Source organism: Lampetra planeri, chromosome 1, assembly GCF_965212315.1.
Source record: "Lampetra planeri chromosome 1, kcLamPlan1.2.h2, whole genome shotgun sequence".
Classification (NCBI taxonomy): Eukaryota; Metazoa; Chordata; class Hyperoartia; order Petromyzontiformes; family Petromyzontidae; genus Lampetra; species Lampetra planeri.
In genome coordinates this window covers 29,421,072-29,437,031 of record NC_136107.1, presented here as the reverse complement: position 1 = coordinate 29,437,031, position 15,960 = coordinate 29,421,072, and the positions used below count along the sequence as shown (strand labels likewise).

At 47.3% G+C, this 15,960-nt stretch overlaps 1 protein-coding gene across 3 annotated transcripts in view; it reads right to left on the bottom strand.

Moving 5' to 3' along the window:
- Window positions 1-3,647: 3,647 nt before the first annotated feature.
- The window catches only part of VWA3A (von Willebrand factor A domain containing 3A), a 167,509-nt gene continuing 155,196 nt past the window's right edge, over window positions 3,648-15,960 (bottom strand). For 2 of the 3 annotated variants that reach the window (XM_078598274.1, XM_078598292.1), the window contains 6 exons: window positions 15,741-15,885; window positions 11,322-11,476; window positions 10,530-10,659; window positions 10,042-10,139; window positions 9,350-9,411; window positions 3,648-6,858 (listed from right to left, as the gene is read on the bottom strand). In XM_078598274.1, the coding sequence (XP_078454400.1) occupies window positions 9,363-9,411; window positions 10,042-10,139; window positions 10,530-10,659; window positions 11,322-11,476; window positions 15,741-15,885 (577 nt within the window). In that variant the 3' untranslated portion in view covers window positions 3,648-6,858; window positions 9,350-9,362. The other variant, XM_078598284.1, reaches the window with a different exon arrangement.

Below are 15,960 nucleotides of genomic sequence, written 5' to 3'. Positions count from 1 at the left end.
TCGCATTAGCATTATTGCATTATTATGGCATTAATATTGCATTATTATTGCATTATCGTTGCATTATTATTGCATTATTATTGCATTATCGGGATCGCATTATTATCATCGTTATCGCATTATCACCATCGCATTATTATCATTATCGCCGGCAATGAAAGTGCCACGGAACCTCTCAAGAGTCGTGCTTCTCAAGAGGACCTCTGGGGGTTGAGTCCGTACGCATTTGGTAACCCAAATGCGTGGCTTGCGTATGGGGGGGTCTACTGACAACGTACGCATAGGAAGGGGGGGTGAAGCCTCGATAATAATTTGTCTACATTGGCCTTCAAATGTTAGATAGTCCGGCTTAAACACGTTAATATGATTCATCCTTGATCGTTCTGCGTGGATTAAACATCGGCCGTTCTATAGGATTCGGGGGGGGGGTGTAAAAAGTCCGCGTGCCTACAGGGAGGGGGGAGGGGTCAAGTTTTGACAGATTTTTGCGTTCGTACTAAATGGATGGCCCCTAACGTGATAACAATGTCCCGGGTGTTCTTTTTGTACTCGAGGTGAAATTATATCATACGCGAGAGTCATCGGTGAATAATCAACGTGTGTGAATCTGCCAATGTAAAATAACTACGATTTAAAAATGTTAATCCTCATGGTAACCTAGAACGATATCAAAGACCTTTCTAAACTCATTGATCTTAAACAATGTGGTTTTGAAGTGTCCGTTGATTTTTTTTATTCGCTTGCAGTTATTAACCAGTTAAGTTATACCTCACAAAATGGACAATTCGAATATTGACCTTCATTATTCCTACATTTATTTCTCAGAACTACGTTGGGTCAGGCAAGGGGGGTAACACTCGGTAGAACCACTGACCTTAGAGGATACCTTGTGGTGTATCGTCATCATCACCGCACCACAACAGGTCATAAGTAGAACGCTGGTGCGAGTCACATGAGTGGGAAATGCATTTTCCGAGGAGCAAATGTTTAACGTGGCTCGAAATTGTAAGGCACGCGTGTTCTCTTTGTGTATGAATGTTTAAAGGCTCTTAGATAAGTTGTAACGGTCCAGTGGGCAGGCAAAAGAAATGAGCGCCACAGTGGCTATGAGATGTTAACTCCCTCGCCTGGTATACAAGGAGATCGTGGGCTAGATCCCGACAATGACGCCTGGATATTTGGAGTTTGCATGTCTCTCTCTCAGTGATCGCGTGGATTTTTCTCCGGGTCCTCCGGTTTTTCCCTCCACATTTAGAATCAACATCACACGTTTAGAGTATTTGGCTGCTATACATTTCCACACGATAAGCCACTTCGTTGAGCGATCATTTGTGATAGCCAGGTCACTTCTGAAAAAGAGCTAAATAGCTTAGTGGGCCTTACCTGGTGAAATAAAAAATAATCTTGAATATGTTTATTCATAGGTGAGTGATTACCACGATCAACACCTTCGTGGTGGTGAGATGTTAACTCCCTCTCATGGTATACAGTAGGTCGTTAGTTCGATCCCGACCCTGACACCTGCTGTATATTTGGAGTTTTCGTGTCTCTCTTCCGGTGGTCGCGTGGATTTTTCTCTGGATCCTCAGTTTTTCCCTCCACATTTAGAAACAACATATTTGGGCTGCTATAGATTACCTCACAAGCCACTTCGTTGAGCAATCATTTGTGGCCGGGTCGCTTCTGAAAAAGAGCTACATAGCTCAGTGGGGCCTTACCTGGTAAAATAAAAAAAAATAGATAAATAGCTTTCCCCCATTCAGTTGGAACATTTATGCACGAACAGTCCGTAACTCATTTTCCACTCTAGTCAGTCGGCCTTCCAAACCAAGCCGCGGGCGCGGAAAGCCGTGACTCCGGTGGCACGACGAGCACACTCACATTTACATTTCTAACAGGTTTTTTTCTTCTCTTTCCTTTCATTCCTTAATAAACAGAAAATTGCTTCCCGAGTTTTGCCGCTTTGGTGGCTACGCGCACACCTGCACGCCAGTGACACGTGGCGCGGCAGGTGGTTTCTGTGCTTGTGTTCAATGATCCACACAGAGACAAAGATCCCCCGTGTAGCTTTAACAGACTTTTTGGGCAAGTACGGATTTGCAACACAGGACCTCTAGTTAGCATGGTTGGCTACGTACGGTGCAAAAGAAGTTCACCATAAAGTAATTAAATACGACGTTAAAGGGGGAGTCATAAATTGGGTTATTGCTGTATTAACTATAAGGTGTAATATTTGCGTGACGCCGCCGGCCGTCGAACATATAGCAACAAAGATTAATCGTAAATGTACAATGTATCACGGAGATAGTCATAAACAGTAATTGCGTTAAAGACAAATCCCTTCAATATAATGGTCTCGATATAGGTATTTCAAGGTGGAAATGTGATGCTGTTTAAATATTGAATCAATTTATATCATCTTTTCAGATGAGAAATAGATTTTTTTTTTCAAGAGAAATGACTTCTGTGAAGCAGCGTGTGCCCTTTATGGATGGTACGTGAGCACTGGGAATGCAACAAGTCCAGCACGATGCTAAGAGCACCGCACGCCTCCCTTACACGGGGGAGGCTAAACGCACAGTCCCGGGGGGTAGGCAGCATCATTAATGTCGCTAGAGTGGAGCGCGGCCAGTGCATGTTAGTGACACGTGAAGAACAATCTGCTCAAATCAATCTTCGCTGTGGCCTTCGCGGTTTCGCATTATACGCTCTCGTGTGTAAATGGATCGTTGATATTTTGTCATCTTTGCCGTTTATTTTAACAACTCGAAAATCAATGTTTGCCGTTTAATTTATGATCGGCTGGTTAGCCGCTGGGGTTAGAGTGACTGATCCGTTTGGGCTGCAAGGTTGAAACATCCCTGGGGTGGTGATTGTGATGACTGTTGTAACACGAAGCAACAGATGAGCCGAATGTACTCTGCTGCTCTACGAACGCAGCTCTTGCTGCTGCTGCTGCTACCATCAACGAGGGAGGAAGATAATTGCCATTGGTGCCATTGCTGCTGCACAGGGCGCTATCAGTATGCATGCGCGTTGTGAGTGGCATTTCGAAATGCGTGACCCTTATCCACATTGTGGAAGGGTAGAATAACTCGGAGGATCGTTTTAAGCTGCAGATGATGACGATGATGGTGTGGGATGTTTGACGACGTGTCATCTTTGCGACTACCCGCGAGAGACGGCCCATGATGATGCGATTCAATACCCTGCACCGAATGGCAAATTCATCATGTCATCCGCAACAACTGTGGATAGCAGTGATATTTGGGGATGCAACGAAAACTTTTTAATCTTAAAATAATTTTAAGCTGCAAAAAGGGTCACAACTTATCATTGCAAATCAAAAAAACGTAACCGTATGCAAATTTCATAATTTACAGTGAATTGACCAGCCTGGCGGCACTGTGAGTAGCGCGTTCGACTCGTGATCGAGTTCAAATTGAACCCCGAGGGTTGACTCAGCCCATCGACTATCTGGTCGATAAAGATGCATTCCAATTTGTGAGAGGTCAAACGTAATAACTTGACGGAGCGAATCGCATTTGCCACAGGAGTAAGGAACTTCCACGAGGGGTTCCGTTGTTGTCAAGGAGATGTGCACCATCATGTTGAATGTGAATGTTCATTTGAACAAGAAGACAATGACTTTTCTTGTTTGTTTTTATTCAACCCGAATCAACAGTCATGACAGAAGGCACGTCAACATACGGGTCTGTTCTCCTACAACGCGGTGGTAGTTGCGTTCCTGAAGAACACCGCATGATGGAAAAATCGCGTTATAATAAACTATATAATATAGGGTAAAGCAACAGTCTGCAGTAACACGTGAGATGTGTACACAGGCCGAACAGACTGAGGTGTGTGGTTAGCATCCAGCAGCATCCCAATGCCTTGTGTTATGCTACGCCAAGGTAGCCGTTACGACCGCATATTCCTACTCACGCGACGTAGTTCCGTTCACTCGATTTGCGTTATATCCAAGTCGCATCCGCATTGTAAAATGCATTTCCCTAATACATTTGTCGCGTTATGTCCAATTCGCCTTATGAAAACAACACTCGGTGTTAGAGGAAAACTACGAGTAAAACTTTGCATGTCCAGGGAGTGCGCCCTGAGTAGTTCATTCTCCCCAAATACCGGGTTCGAGAAGAAAATTACCTTTAAATAATGAACCAACGTCAGCGTGTAGAAGGATATCTTGTGCTTTTGTCCATTCTTTACAATATTCCGGAAAAGCACGCATACGGACCACAAAATGCACTATATCGTGCGCGAATCGTCGACCATCAACCGAATCGGGACAGGGCATGGCCGACGCGGCCACCTGATGCACAAACGGCCCATCAAAGATTCGGCGGCCTGCGAGAGTGCGGCCACGAATCCCAAAACCATCGACAGCATCGTAAACACTCTGCCGCTGCTGCTGTATTCACTCCTTTAAAAGAGAAATGGACGAGATCCACTCTACTTCTTAATAGACAATTGAGTGGATAACAATTCTAAAATTACATCTCTAATCTGCTGCCTTTAATTAATACGAAAGAAGACGATATCATATATGTTTTGTGCGCACGACATCGTGGTAATTTTCACAATACGCCATGAGCTCAACCAGGGGCATGTACACAGCAAATGTAATGTGGTATCTCCGAGCGACCAGCAGCATCGCAACCCTGAATGTGCCCCCCTTTTAATAATATATTTCAGCAGTAGCAAGGCAACATTGTGTTTGTGTACAGCACCGGTGTTAGCCTCATTATAAACAGCACTGCTCCGTTACCTTCACCATTATGACTCTACCTATTGCTGGTAATGGAATGGGTGTGGGGGAAAGGGGGGAGTCAAGGATGGGTGATACATCTGGCAGGGTTTTTCCAAATGACAGTTTCCCAGCGTATAAACATCACATCTGCTGGACCTTAACCTTGACCCACTCACTTGCCAAATTTCTGGGAAAAAAATTGTTTACCAGGTAAGGTCCACTGAGCTATGTAGCTCTTTTTCAGAAGCGACCTGCTATCACAAGTGATAGCTCAACGAAGTAGCTTATCACATGGGAATTTATATCAGCCAAATACTCTAACCGCACGTTGATTTTAAATGTGGAGGAAAAAATAACAGAGGACCCGGAGAAAAATCCACGCGACCACGGGGAGAGACACGCAAACTCCAAATATACAGGCGTCAGGGTCGGGATCGAACCCACGACCTGCATACCAGGCAAGTAGTTAGCATCTCGCCAACATGGAGCCCATCGAACGCTGACTTCCAATTAGTTGAAATTACCTATAAGCGCACGCGTTATTGTGTTGTTGCTCATAATTAATTTGAAGGCTTTTTAAAATATATATTTCAGGAGAACCATAATCTTATCAGTGGGTGATACATAGTAATGGTTAAATCGTGCCCATTAGGGTGATTGGCAGGGCTATAATAAGCATGACGTATAATCTTATCGTTTGAGTAATTGTCTCTTTATTTAATACTCTATAAGCAACAACAAAAAAGACCTGTCAGGTGCAATTAACAATTTCAGAATAAAATTTTAAAATTTCATGCCTCTTAAATGTCTTACAATTTAGACGTGCGTAACCTCGAATATTACTTGAGAGCTCGCTGTTGGTTTCTTAATTGTCCAATGCGATGGACACTGTTTGGTAAAGAGTAACTGCATTGAGGTGCAATATTAAAACAATAAACGCAATCTGTGTGTGGATGTTAACATGACTAGACGGTTGTGAGATTGCCGGTGTGGTCATGTCATATGTTTTGGACAATCAAGAAGGCCGTGCTTATCTAAACACATTTTTAGATTTTACCAGATAAGGCCAACTGAGCTATAGAGCTTTTTTTTCAGAAGCGACCTGACCATCACAAATGATAGCTCAACAAAGTGGCTTAACACGTGGACATTTTTCGCAGCCAAATACTCTTAAATGCACGTTGATTCTCAATGTGGAGGGAAAAACCGGAGGACCAGGAGAAAAATCCATGTGACCATGGGGAGAACATGCAAACACTCCAAATACAGGTAGTCCCCGAGTTACGATGGTCCGATATTTCGATCTTACGATGGCGATAGCGATATGACAAAATTGCCATGAACAACCTAACATCGTTCAAGTATGCAGACGACGGACATAATCTTGGTGAGTACAGTACAATGATACGTTACGATACGTTCAATGCATGTATGATACGTAGCTTTAGCGATTTCATTTTAGGGTTACCACGATACGATACGTTCAATGCATGTTAAAAGTTTTTATATAGATAGGATTGTTTCCTGAAAAAACTTTCTATTAAATTGCAGTTCATATAGGTAGGCTAATAATTTACCTGTTTTTTTTACTTTACATTTTACTGTGCAATACAGTATTGTAATTAATAAATACATACCGTATATAGTTTATACAATACGGTACTGTAAATTGCTCTGTTTTGCTAAATTATCACCATTCTTTAAGACTCCTGGGTAGGCTAGGCCATCTTCGACTTACGATATTTTCTATTTACGATGGGGTCGTCGTAACGCATCTCCATTGTAAGTAGAGGACTACCTCTATACAGGCGTCAGGGTCGGAATCGAACCCACGACCTCCCATATACCAGGCGAGGGAGCTAACATCTTGCCACCGCGGCGCCCTACGTGTAGTACACACACGCACAAAACACGAAAACAAATTTACAAATGTACATGAACCTGCCGTGAGCCTTACGTGTGCGCTGGGAGAGATGGATCTATATATAGATGGTGTGGGTTTGCAGAAATCAATGTGTGACTTGATTTTCATGCCGGGTGACCTTCGGAGACTCCACCTTTCTTGCCCCCCGTCCCCTCCCAGACGCTTCCTTCTGTGGATTGACACAGCCCTCTGTGATGGCTGTACAGAGAAAAACGGTTTCATGCATACACAACAGCCACCATTCGCCACAAAGTGGTGGTGATGTCATCGCAGCGCCTGTGCCAGGCGAGGTCCCAGGCTAGGTCCCAGGCTAATGCATACACGACAAAGACCCCCCGTATAACCTGAACAGGTTTTTGAGGCAAACGCTGTTAGCGAGCACCTATGAAGGCTGGCATGGCACAAGGGAGTGGGAGGTCAGAACCACGCTCGACCACCTTTGTCTCTCCAGTGACGATGTTTACACACTGCACCAGGTACCCAGTTGAGGCTGATTCGACCCAGGGGAGGCCCAGAACCGGTTCAAATATTCACCAGTTTATGGTGAGCGGGAATTATTAGTGAGTGGGAATTGAACTTGGGTCGCTGGGTTTGTAGCACAGCGTGCTAACCATTGCTCCGACACTCCCCACAAAGAGAAGGAATACGCATACACACAAAAATACAGTATTGCTCTTTTCAGGGCGGTAACTTTTGATTTTCTGCACGGATTGTGACATCGCGAAAACATGAGTGTCAGGATGCATTTATCGAGCAGTGGATAGACGACAATGACGATGCTGATGGTTGAATGCTACTATATTGGCTGAAAGGCCAATCTGCTTTGTATCCTTGATCTCCGCAGGCAAAACTAAATGCGAGATACATTTTATATTAATGCATGGGAAGGCGACCATGAAGCAACGCAGTCACGTGGTCAACCAGATGCTGTCCATCCCATGAGAGAGGTGTTATGACGATATCAAAACAGAATGAGGTGAAAAGCCATTGTGAACATCAACGGTTTCCCAAATACTATAGAGTAAAAGCTGGGTATAATGGGAGCAATGGGGGCGCTATGGTGGCGAGATGTTAACTCCCTCGCCTGGTATGCAGGAGATCGTGGGTCCGATCAGAACCCTGACGCCTGCTGTATATTTGGAGCTTGCGTGTCTCTCGGTGGTCCTGTGGATTTTTCTCCAGGTGCTTTCGAGTATTTGGCTGCTATACATTTCCACGTGATAGGCCACTTCATTCAGCTATCATTTGTGGCCAGGTCACTTCTGAAAAAAGAGATATATAGCTCAGTGGGGCCTTAGCTGGTAAAATAAAAATACAGTAGTTTAGTTTTAACACACTTGACTGTGAGTTCCATTTGGGATGTTCGTTCAATCCCTTGTAAGTGTTTCTGTTGTGTGTAGAAGGGCCTTGTGTGCATGTATGTGTGCGTGCGTGGATGACGCGCGCGATTCATTGCCACGCTGCCTCATGTGCAGCCTCGATCATCGCCGCCTGGCAAACGTAACGTTAATACGACAGGCGGTCCCCGCTTTTACGTCACAACGCGTTCCTTGAAACCTCGTCGTCGTAAATCAGACCCTTATTTTCCCCACAGACGGTAGAAACAGTGGATACATCACTAGCCGATGTGTTTTTCCTTTTATCAGCCGCATCTAACAGGGTTTAATTGGTAATCGTCCACAAAAAACACTCGGGAAGAACAAAAGCTCCACGCCAAATCACATCGGAAACCCGACCCACAGACTCCGTTTCAATGCGTTCGGAGTTGTGTCAGAAGATGTGTCGTAAGTCAAGTTTCTGCGTCATAAATCTATCGACGGTGGCGTTATAAAAACGTCGTAGATGTGGATCTTCGTAAATCAGACCGCCTGTATTTGTTTTTTCCGAGGGACATGACATGACCAGCAGTAAATCTGAAACTGCGGGGTAATGAGCCGAGCGAGACACATTGGGCTTTTACTGCATGACACAGTTACTTCGACTAAAGCTAATCATGAGCATCGTTGCACATTAACTATAACCAGATCAGATAACTCCATACTCTTTGGTTCTTTCGGTAAAGTCAGATAACTCCAGTTATGGAGGCGTTTGTTGAGTGCATTTTTCAGAAGGGTGGTCGCTGAAAATGCATGACGATCTTCTTTTCACAGTCTCAGGCCATCTCAGATAGCCTCCGAGGATATAAACGTCCACATTGGACACTCATGAACAGAGTTGGTGAGACATCATCCCAATGTATGACCCACAGAGGTTGTGGAATTGTTGGCACTGGATCTGGCTGCTTTCCCCCAGACTCGTTCTCTCTCTCTCTCCGAAAGTGAATAAAAACTGTGCGTGTTTTTTAAATTCCTATTGTTAAAACGCAATTAAATGCAAGGAGATGCACTTTCAACGAAGTTCATTTGAATAAAGTACGCCTACTAAAAAAAAGTGAATTGTACATATGCGCGTTGAACTTCTTTCGCACCGTACGTAGGCAACCGTGCTAATCAGGGGGGAAGGACAAACAAGTAAACGCAAAAGCCGTTTTAAAGAAATTAGTTTTCAATCTCGATTTAAAAGTGGCTTCCCAGCAAAATGAACACTGCGTAATATTCACTGCATATGTGTGTGCATGTTAAGTGGTATTTGCGTGTATCTGTTGTGTATATCAGCATTACCTGTGTGCGCATGTCAATCCTTAGCCGGGGTTTCATTTGTCCGTCTCTCGTGCAGAAGGACTCTGCATCACAACAGCCAGACACAGGTCACCACCGCACAGCAGAAACACTGCAACGCGAGCAGCGAAGCCAGAGATGGCAGCTTTCTTAATTGTATCGCTTATGCGACCTATTGTGTACAGTGATAACAATGTTTTTTTATAAGGCGTCATTCATACAAAATGGCATCTCACGATGCAATAATACGAATGTGTAGCACGTGTACGCATCCAAACCCTACACCGACGATTAGCGCGATTGGCTGTGTACGGTGCAAAAAAAGTTCAACGTGCATACAAGAAGTCAAGAAAAGCAAAAAAATAACCAAACAAGACACGGAGGACACCCAGGCCAAGGTCAACTCAATTAAAGGCCAAAGTAATCCATAAGGTGTTTAAATGGGACTTAAATAATAGAAGGCAGAGCCCATCCCGAGGGTACACGGCGAATTAGGACGACTGCCCCAGGCCCCGCACTTTGGGGGGCCCCCGCGCGCTTCAACGGCACGGTGGTGTAAGATGGAACACTTCCGGTTTAGTTCGATGGCGTTGGGGGGGGGACCCACATGGTGGGATTTTCCCCCATGCCCGGGTGGACGCCACAGTGCCACGTGTGACGTGTGCGTCCGTGCACGTGTCCACGCGTTTGCTCACTGAAAGTCGCGCGCCTGGGTGAGGTGTGCACGCGCGCGGGCAATCTCGTCGGCCAGCCTCCTGAGGTCGTCTCCCTCGAACGCCGGCAGGATGGGATCCTAGGCCAACACGGAGAGAGAGGGGTGGGTGGTGGTGGGGACGGTGGCAATTAGGGTCTGGGCAGCTGGGGATTTACAGCGCCACTGACCTGATGATCTCACGATTCTCGTAGCTTTCCGGTTGTGTACACAGGACATTACCAACGCACACTGAACAGCATTAAAAGTATTTGGCTGCAATACATTTCCACGTGATGATAACCCACTTCGTTGGCCAGGTTGCTTCTGAAAAAGAGCTACATGTAGCTCAGTGGGCCTTACCCTGGTAAAATAAAAATACAAAGTTTGGTTCATTGATATTATTTTGGATGCGTAAGACGCGCACGATGACGAGCGTAGACGCGCGAACATCATCGTCGTCGTCGTCACGTGCCGCCACCGAGCTCTCACGTGTTCGTCGCTGAAGCCTCCGGCGAACATGCGGTGAGCGGCCAGTTGGGCGTCCGGCGCGGGGGCCGGCCACGAGTGGAATCGGCCGCCTGAGCCCACGGCCAGCCTACGCAGGAAGTGGCGCGCACACCTGGAGGGTGGGAGGAGGGGCACAGATGCAGTGCCCGCATCGGCTACAGCACCCACATCGCTCACATCACCCGCATCGCTCACATCACCCGCATCGCTCACATCACCCACATCGCACAAATCAACCACATCGCTCACATCACCCGCATCGCACAAATCAACCACATCACCCACATCGTTCACAATGCTCACATCGCTCCATAACACTCACAATGCTCACAATGCTCACATCATCCACATCACCGACAATACCGTGAACACATCCTGCGTCTTCGGCCAGGTAGCTTAGCGGTAGAGCGAGCGGCTCGCAATCGAAAGGTTGCGAGTTTCAATTCTTGGTTGGAGGCTGACTCGGCCCATTATATCTGCAGGGTCATGAAAGTGAGAACCACATTGTGGGGAAGTCAACAGTGGTTGTGCTGTGTATAGACTCGCCCCCCTGAACCATAGGAATGGGGAATTTCCACGCCACCATAGGAATGAGGACTTTTCACCACCGCCTTAGGGCTGTAAAACAGGAAAATTCACTTCGACTTGGACCAATGCATTCGGCTCGGGACATTTTAGCCCAAATTCCACAACGAGGAAGGTGTAGACAACAACCCATGCAGGGAGCGGAGTTACAGTCGGGGTAGCGGTGGGGGCAGGAGGATCCACACGTACGGATCGTGGCAGTGGTAGGCGACGGTGTGGATGGTCATGGAGCCGTGCTCCCCGCCGAGGCGTTTCGCTTCTTGCAGGACCAGGTCTCCGCTTGTGTCCGGGCGGCCGTCCGACACCACGTAGAGTCCCCGCACGCCCTCCTGGGAGAATGCCGCCTGCGGATGCGCGCACCACCAATGGGCGTGGAACGGATTGAGCGGCGCGGCTGCCGTGCGCTTCGTCGCGATCCGGCGGTGGGTTTTGCCATTTCACCGCGGCCGGCAATCGGACCCAGAGAATATTTATTTTGGCGGAGCTGGCAGAATGCTAAATTTTCATAACGGCAACGTCACTGCGCATCGCAATGAGCAGTGCATCTCGTTTATTGCCGCTTTCAAAAACCGAGAAAGGGCACACGCGCGCGATGCGGAAGGCATGGCAGTCGTCTTCTCTCATGCACAGCTGTGCCAGCGCAATCAGCGTTGCACACTTGGTGCCCGGGGAATGCGGCCAGCATGAAAATGGTGGGATATACGGCAGCGTCGCTGGTTGTGAATCCGCCTCCCTCCCCCATCGCAGGTCGCGGTGCTCGCTGTGCCTGTGGAGCCAGCCAGGCCCGATGCCTAAATGATGCCATGCGGTCAGCACCGGGCATGGGTGCTGACTGGCAGCCTGCTAATAGCAATACCCCGCCATTCGCCACTTAAGTGACGGTGATGTCGCCACGGCGCCTGTGCCAGGCCAGGTGCACTTTGAGGCCACATGATTTATTGAAGGCTCGCTGATGGCAGGTCACGGGGACAGACCCAGCAGGTGCCATGGGTTGACTACCTGAGATGACTACTGGCAGATGCACCAGCTGTACCCCCTACAACAACAACCGCCATTCGCCACTAAGTGGTGGTGATGTTACCAGGGCGCTTGTGCCAGGCTATGTGCACTACACACTGACTTGTGATACAAGCACTCCCGTCTATAACGACATCGCACCACGACCCCCCCTCCCCGCTGGGTGTAATTGCTTTGAGCAATGCGTAGCTTTGCTGGGTCGGTAACATTTGAAGAAAGGATAATGAATGAATGAATGTATAAAGGAAGGGTGGGGGGGGATATGCCATAAACGCTTTTTGTAGAGAGAGAGGATCGTGGCAGATGTCACGGGTTTTTCAAAAGCGCAAAAAAAACAAGAGTAGGTTTTCGTCACAATTTAAAAAAATTAGGCATTCTTTACGCACGAACGCACGTTCGGTTGGGCAAGTCAATGGCTGTGGATGCGTGCGTTGTTAATGATTGTTGTACAGGCAACACCGCAACGTCAATTCACCGCCCATGCTTCTTTCCTCCTGAAAATGGATTTGAATCTTTTAGTACTATCAGCCGTTGGGCTTTCCAATCCCAAAATATGAATTCACTTTTTTTAAATGAGGGAAGGCTGCTCAAGGAGCCCTGAAGGTCGGTGGACTAAACGAACGTTACCCGTACGTGGAGAGATGAAAGGTCTACTTATTTATTTTATCGTACAGTTTGATTCTCCTGTAACGCTGCGTGTTGTTTTCATGATGCTAATTGGGTATAATGCAATGAACGTATTTGGGAACGCATTTTTTTACAACACGGATGGTGAATTGTATATAACGCAATTGAACGAACGGAATTACATTGCGCGAGTAGGAATAAGCGGTCGTACGGCTGCCTCGGCGCAGCATCACAAAAGGCATTGGGATGCTGCTGGATGCTTCTAGATGCTACCCACGCGCCTCAGTCTTTTTCCGGAGTTCTTATGCATTTCTCACGTGTTATCCCGGACTGTGCTTTACTCCGATATTAAATATTTCATTATAACGCGATTTTTCCATAACGCACTGTTCTTCAGAAACACAACTACCGCGTTGCAGGAGATCAAACTGGACATAGCAATAATGCATTTTTGCGGTCGTCTGGAATGCTCTTCCTTCCGATATTAGGAAGCCACTGGAGCACTTTTAAATCATCTAGATTGAAACTCAGATCCTTAGAACTGCTTTTTGTGTTTAGTTTGTTGTCCTTTCCCGGCCCCTGCACCTCCTATTATCAAGGTTGGCTAAGTACGTTTGTGGAAGAAGTGCAACGTACAAACATGCATATGTATGAGGGTATGATTAACATAATTAACATAGATAAATGTGTTACCATGCCCTTAAATGACCCCTTCCCAGATCTATGGGGGGGGGGGGAGAGAATGCTTTTGGCTGCAGTTGTGCAACAGCAGAACAAGTTTGGCAGTCACCGTGCATCACTATGAAGAAGAACCCCGGTATGTATACGGGTTTAACTTGTTTACTGGGCTTCGACTTCTTCTTCTTGCGTGTGATGGCAATGTGGTTCAGGAGAGCTGAATACCAATGTCGACGTCTGCTGGCCACGAAAGGGCTCCAGGAGAGAGTTCGTGCAGTTTCGATATTCCAGCATTGAAGCGAAGACTACAAAGGTTTGCTGTGTGTGGAACTTCTTTCGCAACGTACGTTGCCAACCATGCTAATCGAAGGTGCGGTGGGGGGGACAACAAAGTAAACACAAAAAGCAGTTCTAAAGAAATGAATTTGTCAATCTAGAATTAAAAGTGCACAGCTCACAGTAGCTTGCTAATCTCAGGAAGGAAGACCGTTCCAAACAACCGCAGCAGCGCAACTGTTTCATGGTCACAGTCGCACTACCGTAGCATCCCTTTATTTTTCGAAATTTTCTTCAAAGCCTCTCTGTGAAAATCCGTTTGTTCTTTCGAAATGCGTAATGACATTAACGGAGTGACTATACATACTGGGCTGGATGTAAATATTCACTGTTTTACACTTGCCGTCTTCATACGTACTTGTGCAGTAATGCGCATCTTTAAGTGACCGTATGGTTGCATGCATGGGAAACATCTGTGTGTGTGCGTATACGTGCGTGTGTGTGCGTGTGTGCGCGTGTGTGTGCGTCCGCGTGCGTGCGCGTGTGTGTGCACGTATGCATTGAACTGTGAACAGGGGGAGCGGTAGTGAAGTGATTAGCGCGCTGTGCTATGCACCAGTTCGATTCCCGCTCACGGCCAACACCAGTGACCATTCACTGAACCGATCCTAGGCCTCCCTTATGTCACCTTAGCCTCAAATGAGTACTTGGTGCGGTGTGTGAGCATCGCCACGAGGGAGACAAAGGCTGCCGGGCGTGGTGCAGGCCACCCACCCACTCGTGTGCCATGCCGGCCTTCATAGGTGCTTGTGACCAGCACTTGCCCCAGAAATCTGTTAAGGATATACGGGGGATCTTTGTCTTTGTCGAACTGTCAACAGGAGGAGCGGTAGAGGAGTGGCTAGCATGCTGTGCTACGAACCCGGCGACCCGAGTTCGATTCCCACTCACGGCCAACACCAGTGATGATTATCTGGACCAGTCCTGGGCCTCTGTTAGGTCAACTGAGCCTCAAAAATGAGTACCTGGTGCGGTGTGTAAACATCGCAACTGGGAAGACAAAGGTGGCCAGGCGTGGTGCTGGCCACCCACCCCTCGTGTGCCGTGCCGGCTTTCTTAGGTACTCGCTAACAACACTTGACCCAAAAGTCTGTCAAGGCTACACGAGTCTAACAGCACACATTTCATTTCTGATCGTGAACCACAACACTGTTGGCAAATATCCTAATCCGTCCTGGGGGGGTCTGCAATAACCTTATATAAATATCTCGTGCGGCGTGACAATATTAGCACTGGCATGACAAATGTAGTGGTGTCGCGGCGCTGACAGCGCTGCCCTCACAGCTTCACCCTCGCAGCAGTGGCGGCTTTTGGCTGGCCATTGAACAGAGACGGCCACCGTGTGGGGGGCTTTATTATATCGCGAATTTTCCGTAACGCGGTGGTCTTGAGAAACTACCACCGCGTTAATGGAGAACAATGCACATTAGCAATAATGCGCTTCTGCGGCCATCTGGAACGCTCTTCCTTCCGATATGAGGAAGCCACTGGGAGATATGCACTTTTAAATCGTCATCTAGAATCACAAAACTCGTTTCTTTAGAACTAGATTTTTTGCGTTTAGTTTGTTGTACTTACCCTGCAATACAAACGACACTATACACTACACACTACACTACGCTACACTATACACTACGATACACTAAACTACTTTACACCACCACTATATTAAATAGAAAATGTATTTCTTTAGAACTGATTATAGTGTTTAGGTTGTTGTTCTTCCCTCGCAGCTCCGATTAGCGCGGTTGGATACGTATGGTGCGAAATAAGTTAAACATCCATACGTACATACATATGTACGTACATCCCGGGTGATGGGGATACGTCCACCGTCGTTATGTAACACAACTGCTGATGGAAGATACCCGCGACACCGGTTCGCATGGCTCAGAAAACGGGGTGGGGGGCGGGGTCGCACTCCGTGTGGGTGTGTGGATGCGTGCAAACCCGCAGCGCCCCCAGCGTGTCGGTGCCACCGTGCGCCACCAGGGAGGAGACCCAGCGCACGGCGTCGCGGCACGACTCGTCCGTCACCTCGACCGGCCGCTCCTGCCAGCACGCCACGTCGCCCGAGAACCGTATCATGTTGAACCTGCGCACACGCACGCACGCGCAGACACACACACACACAGACACACGCACACAGACACACACATGCACACACACA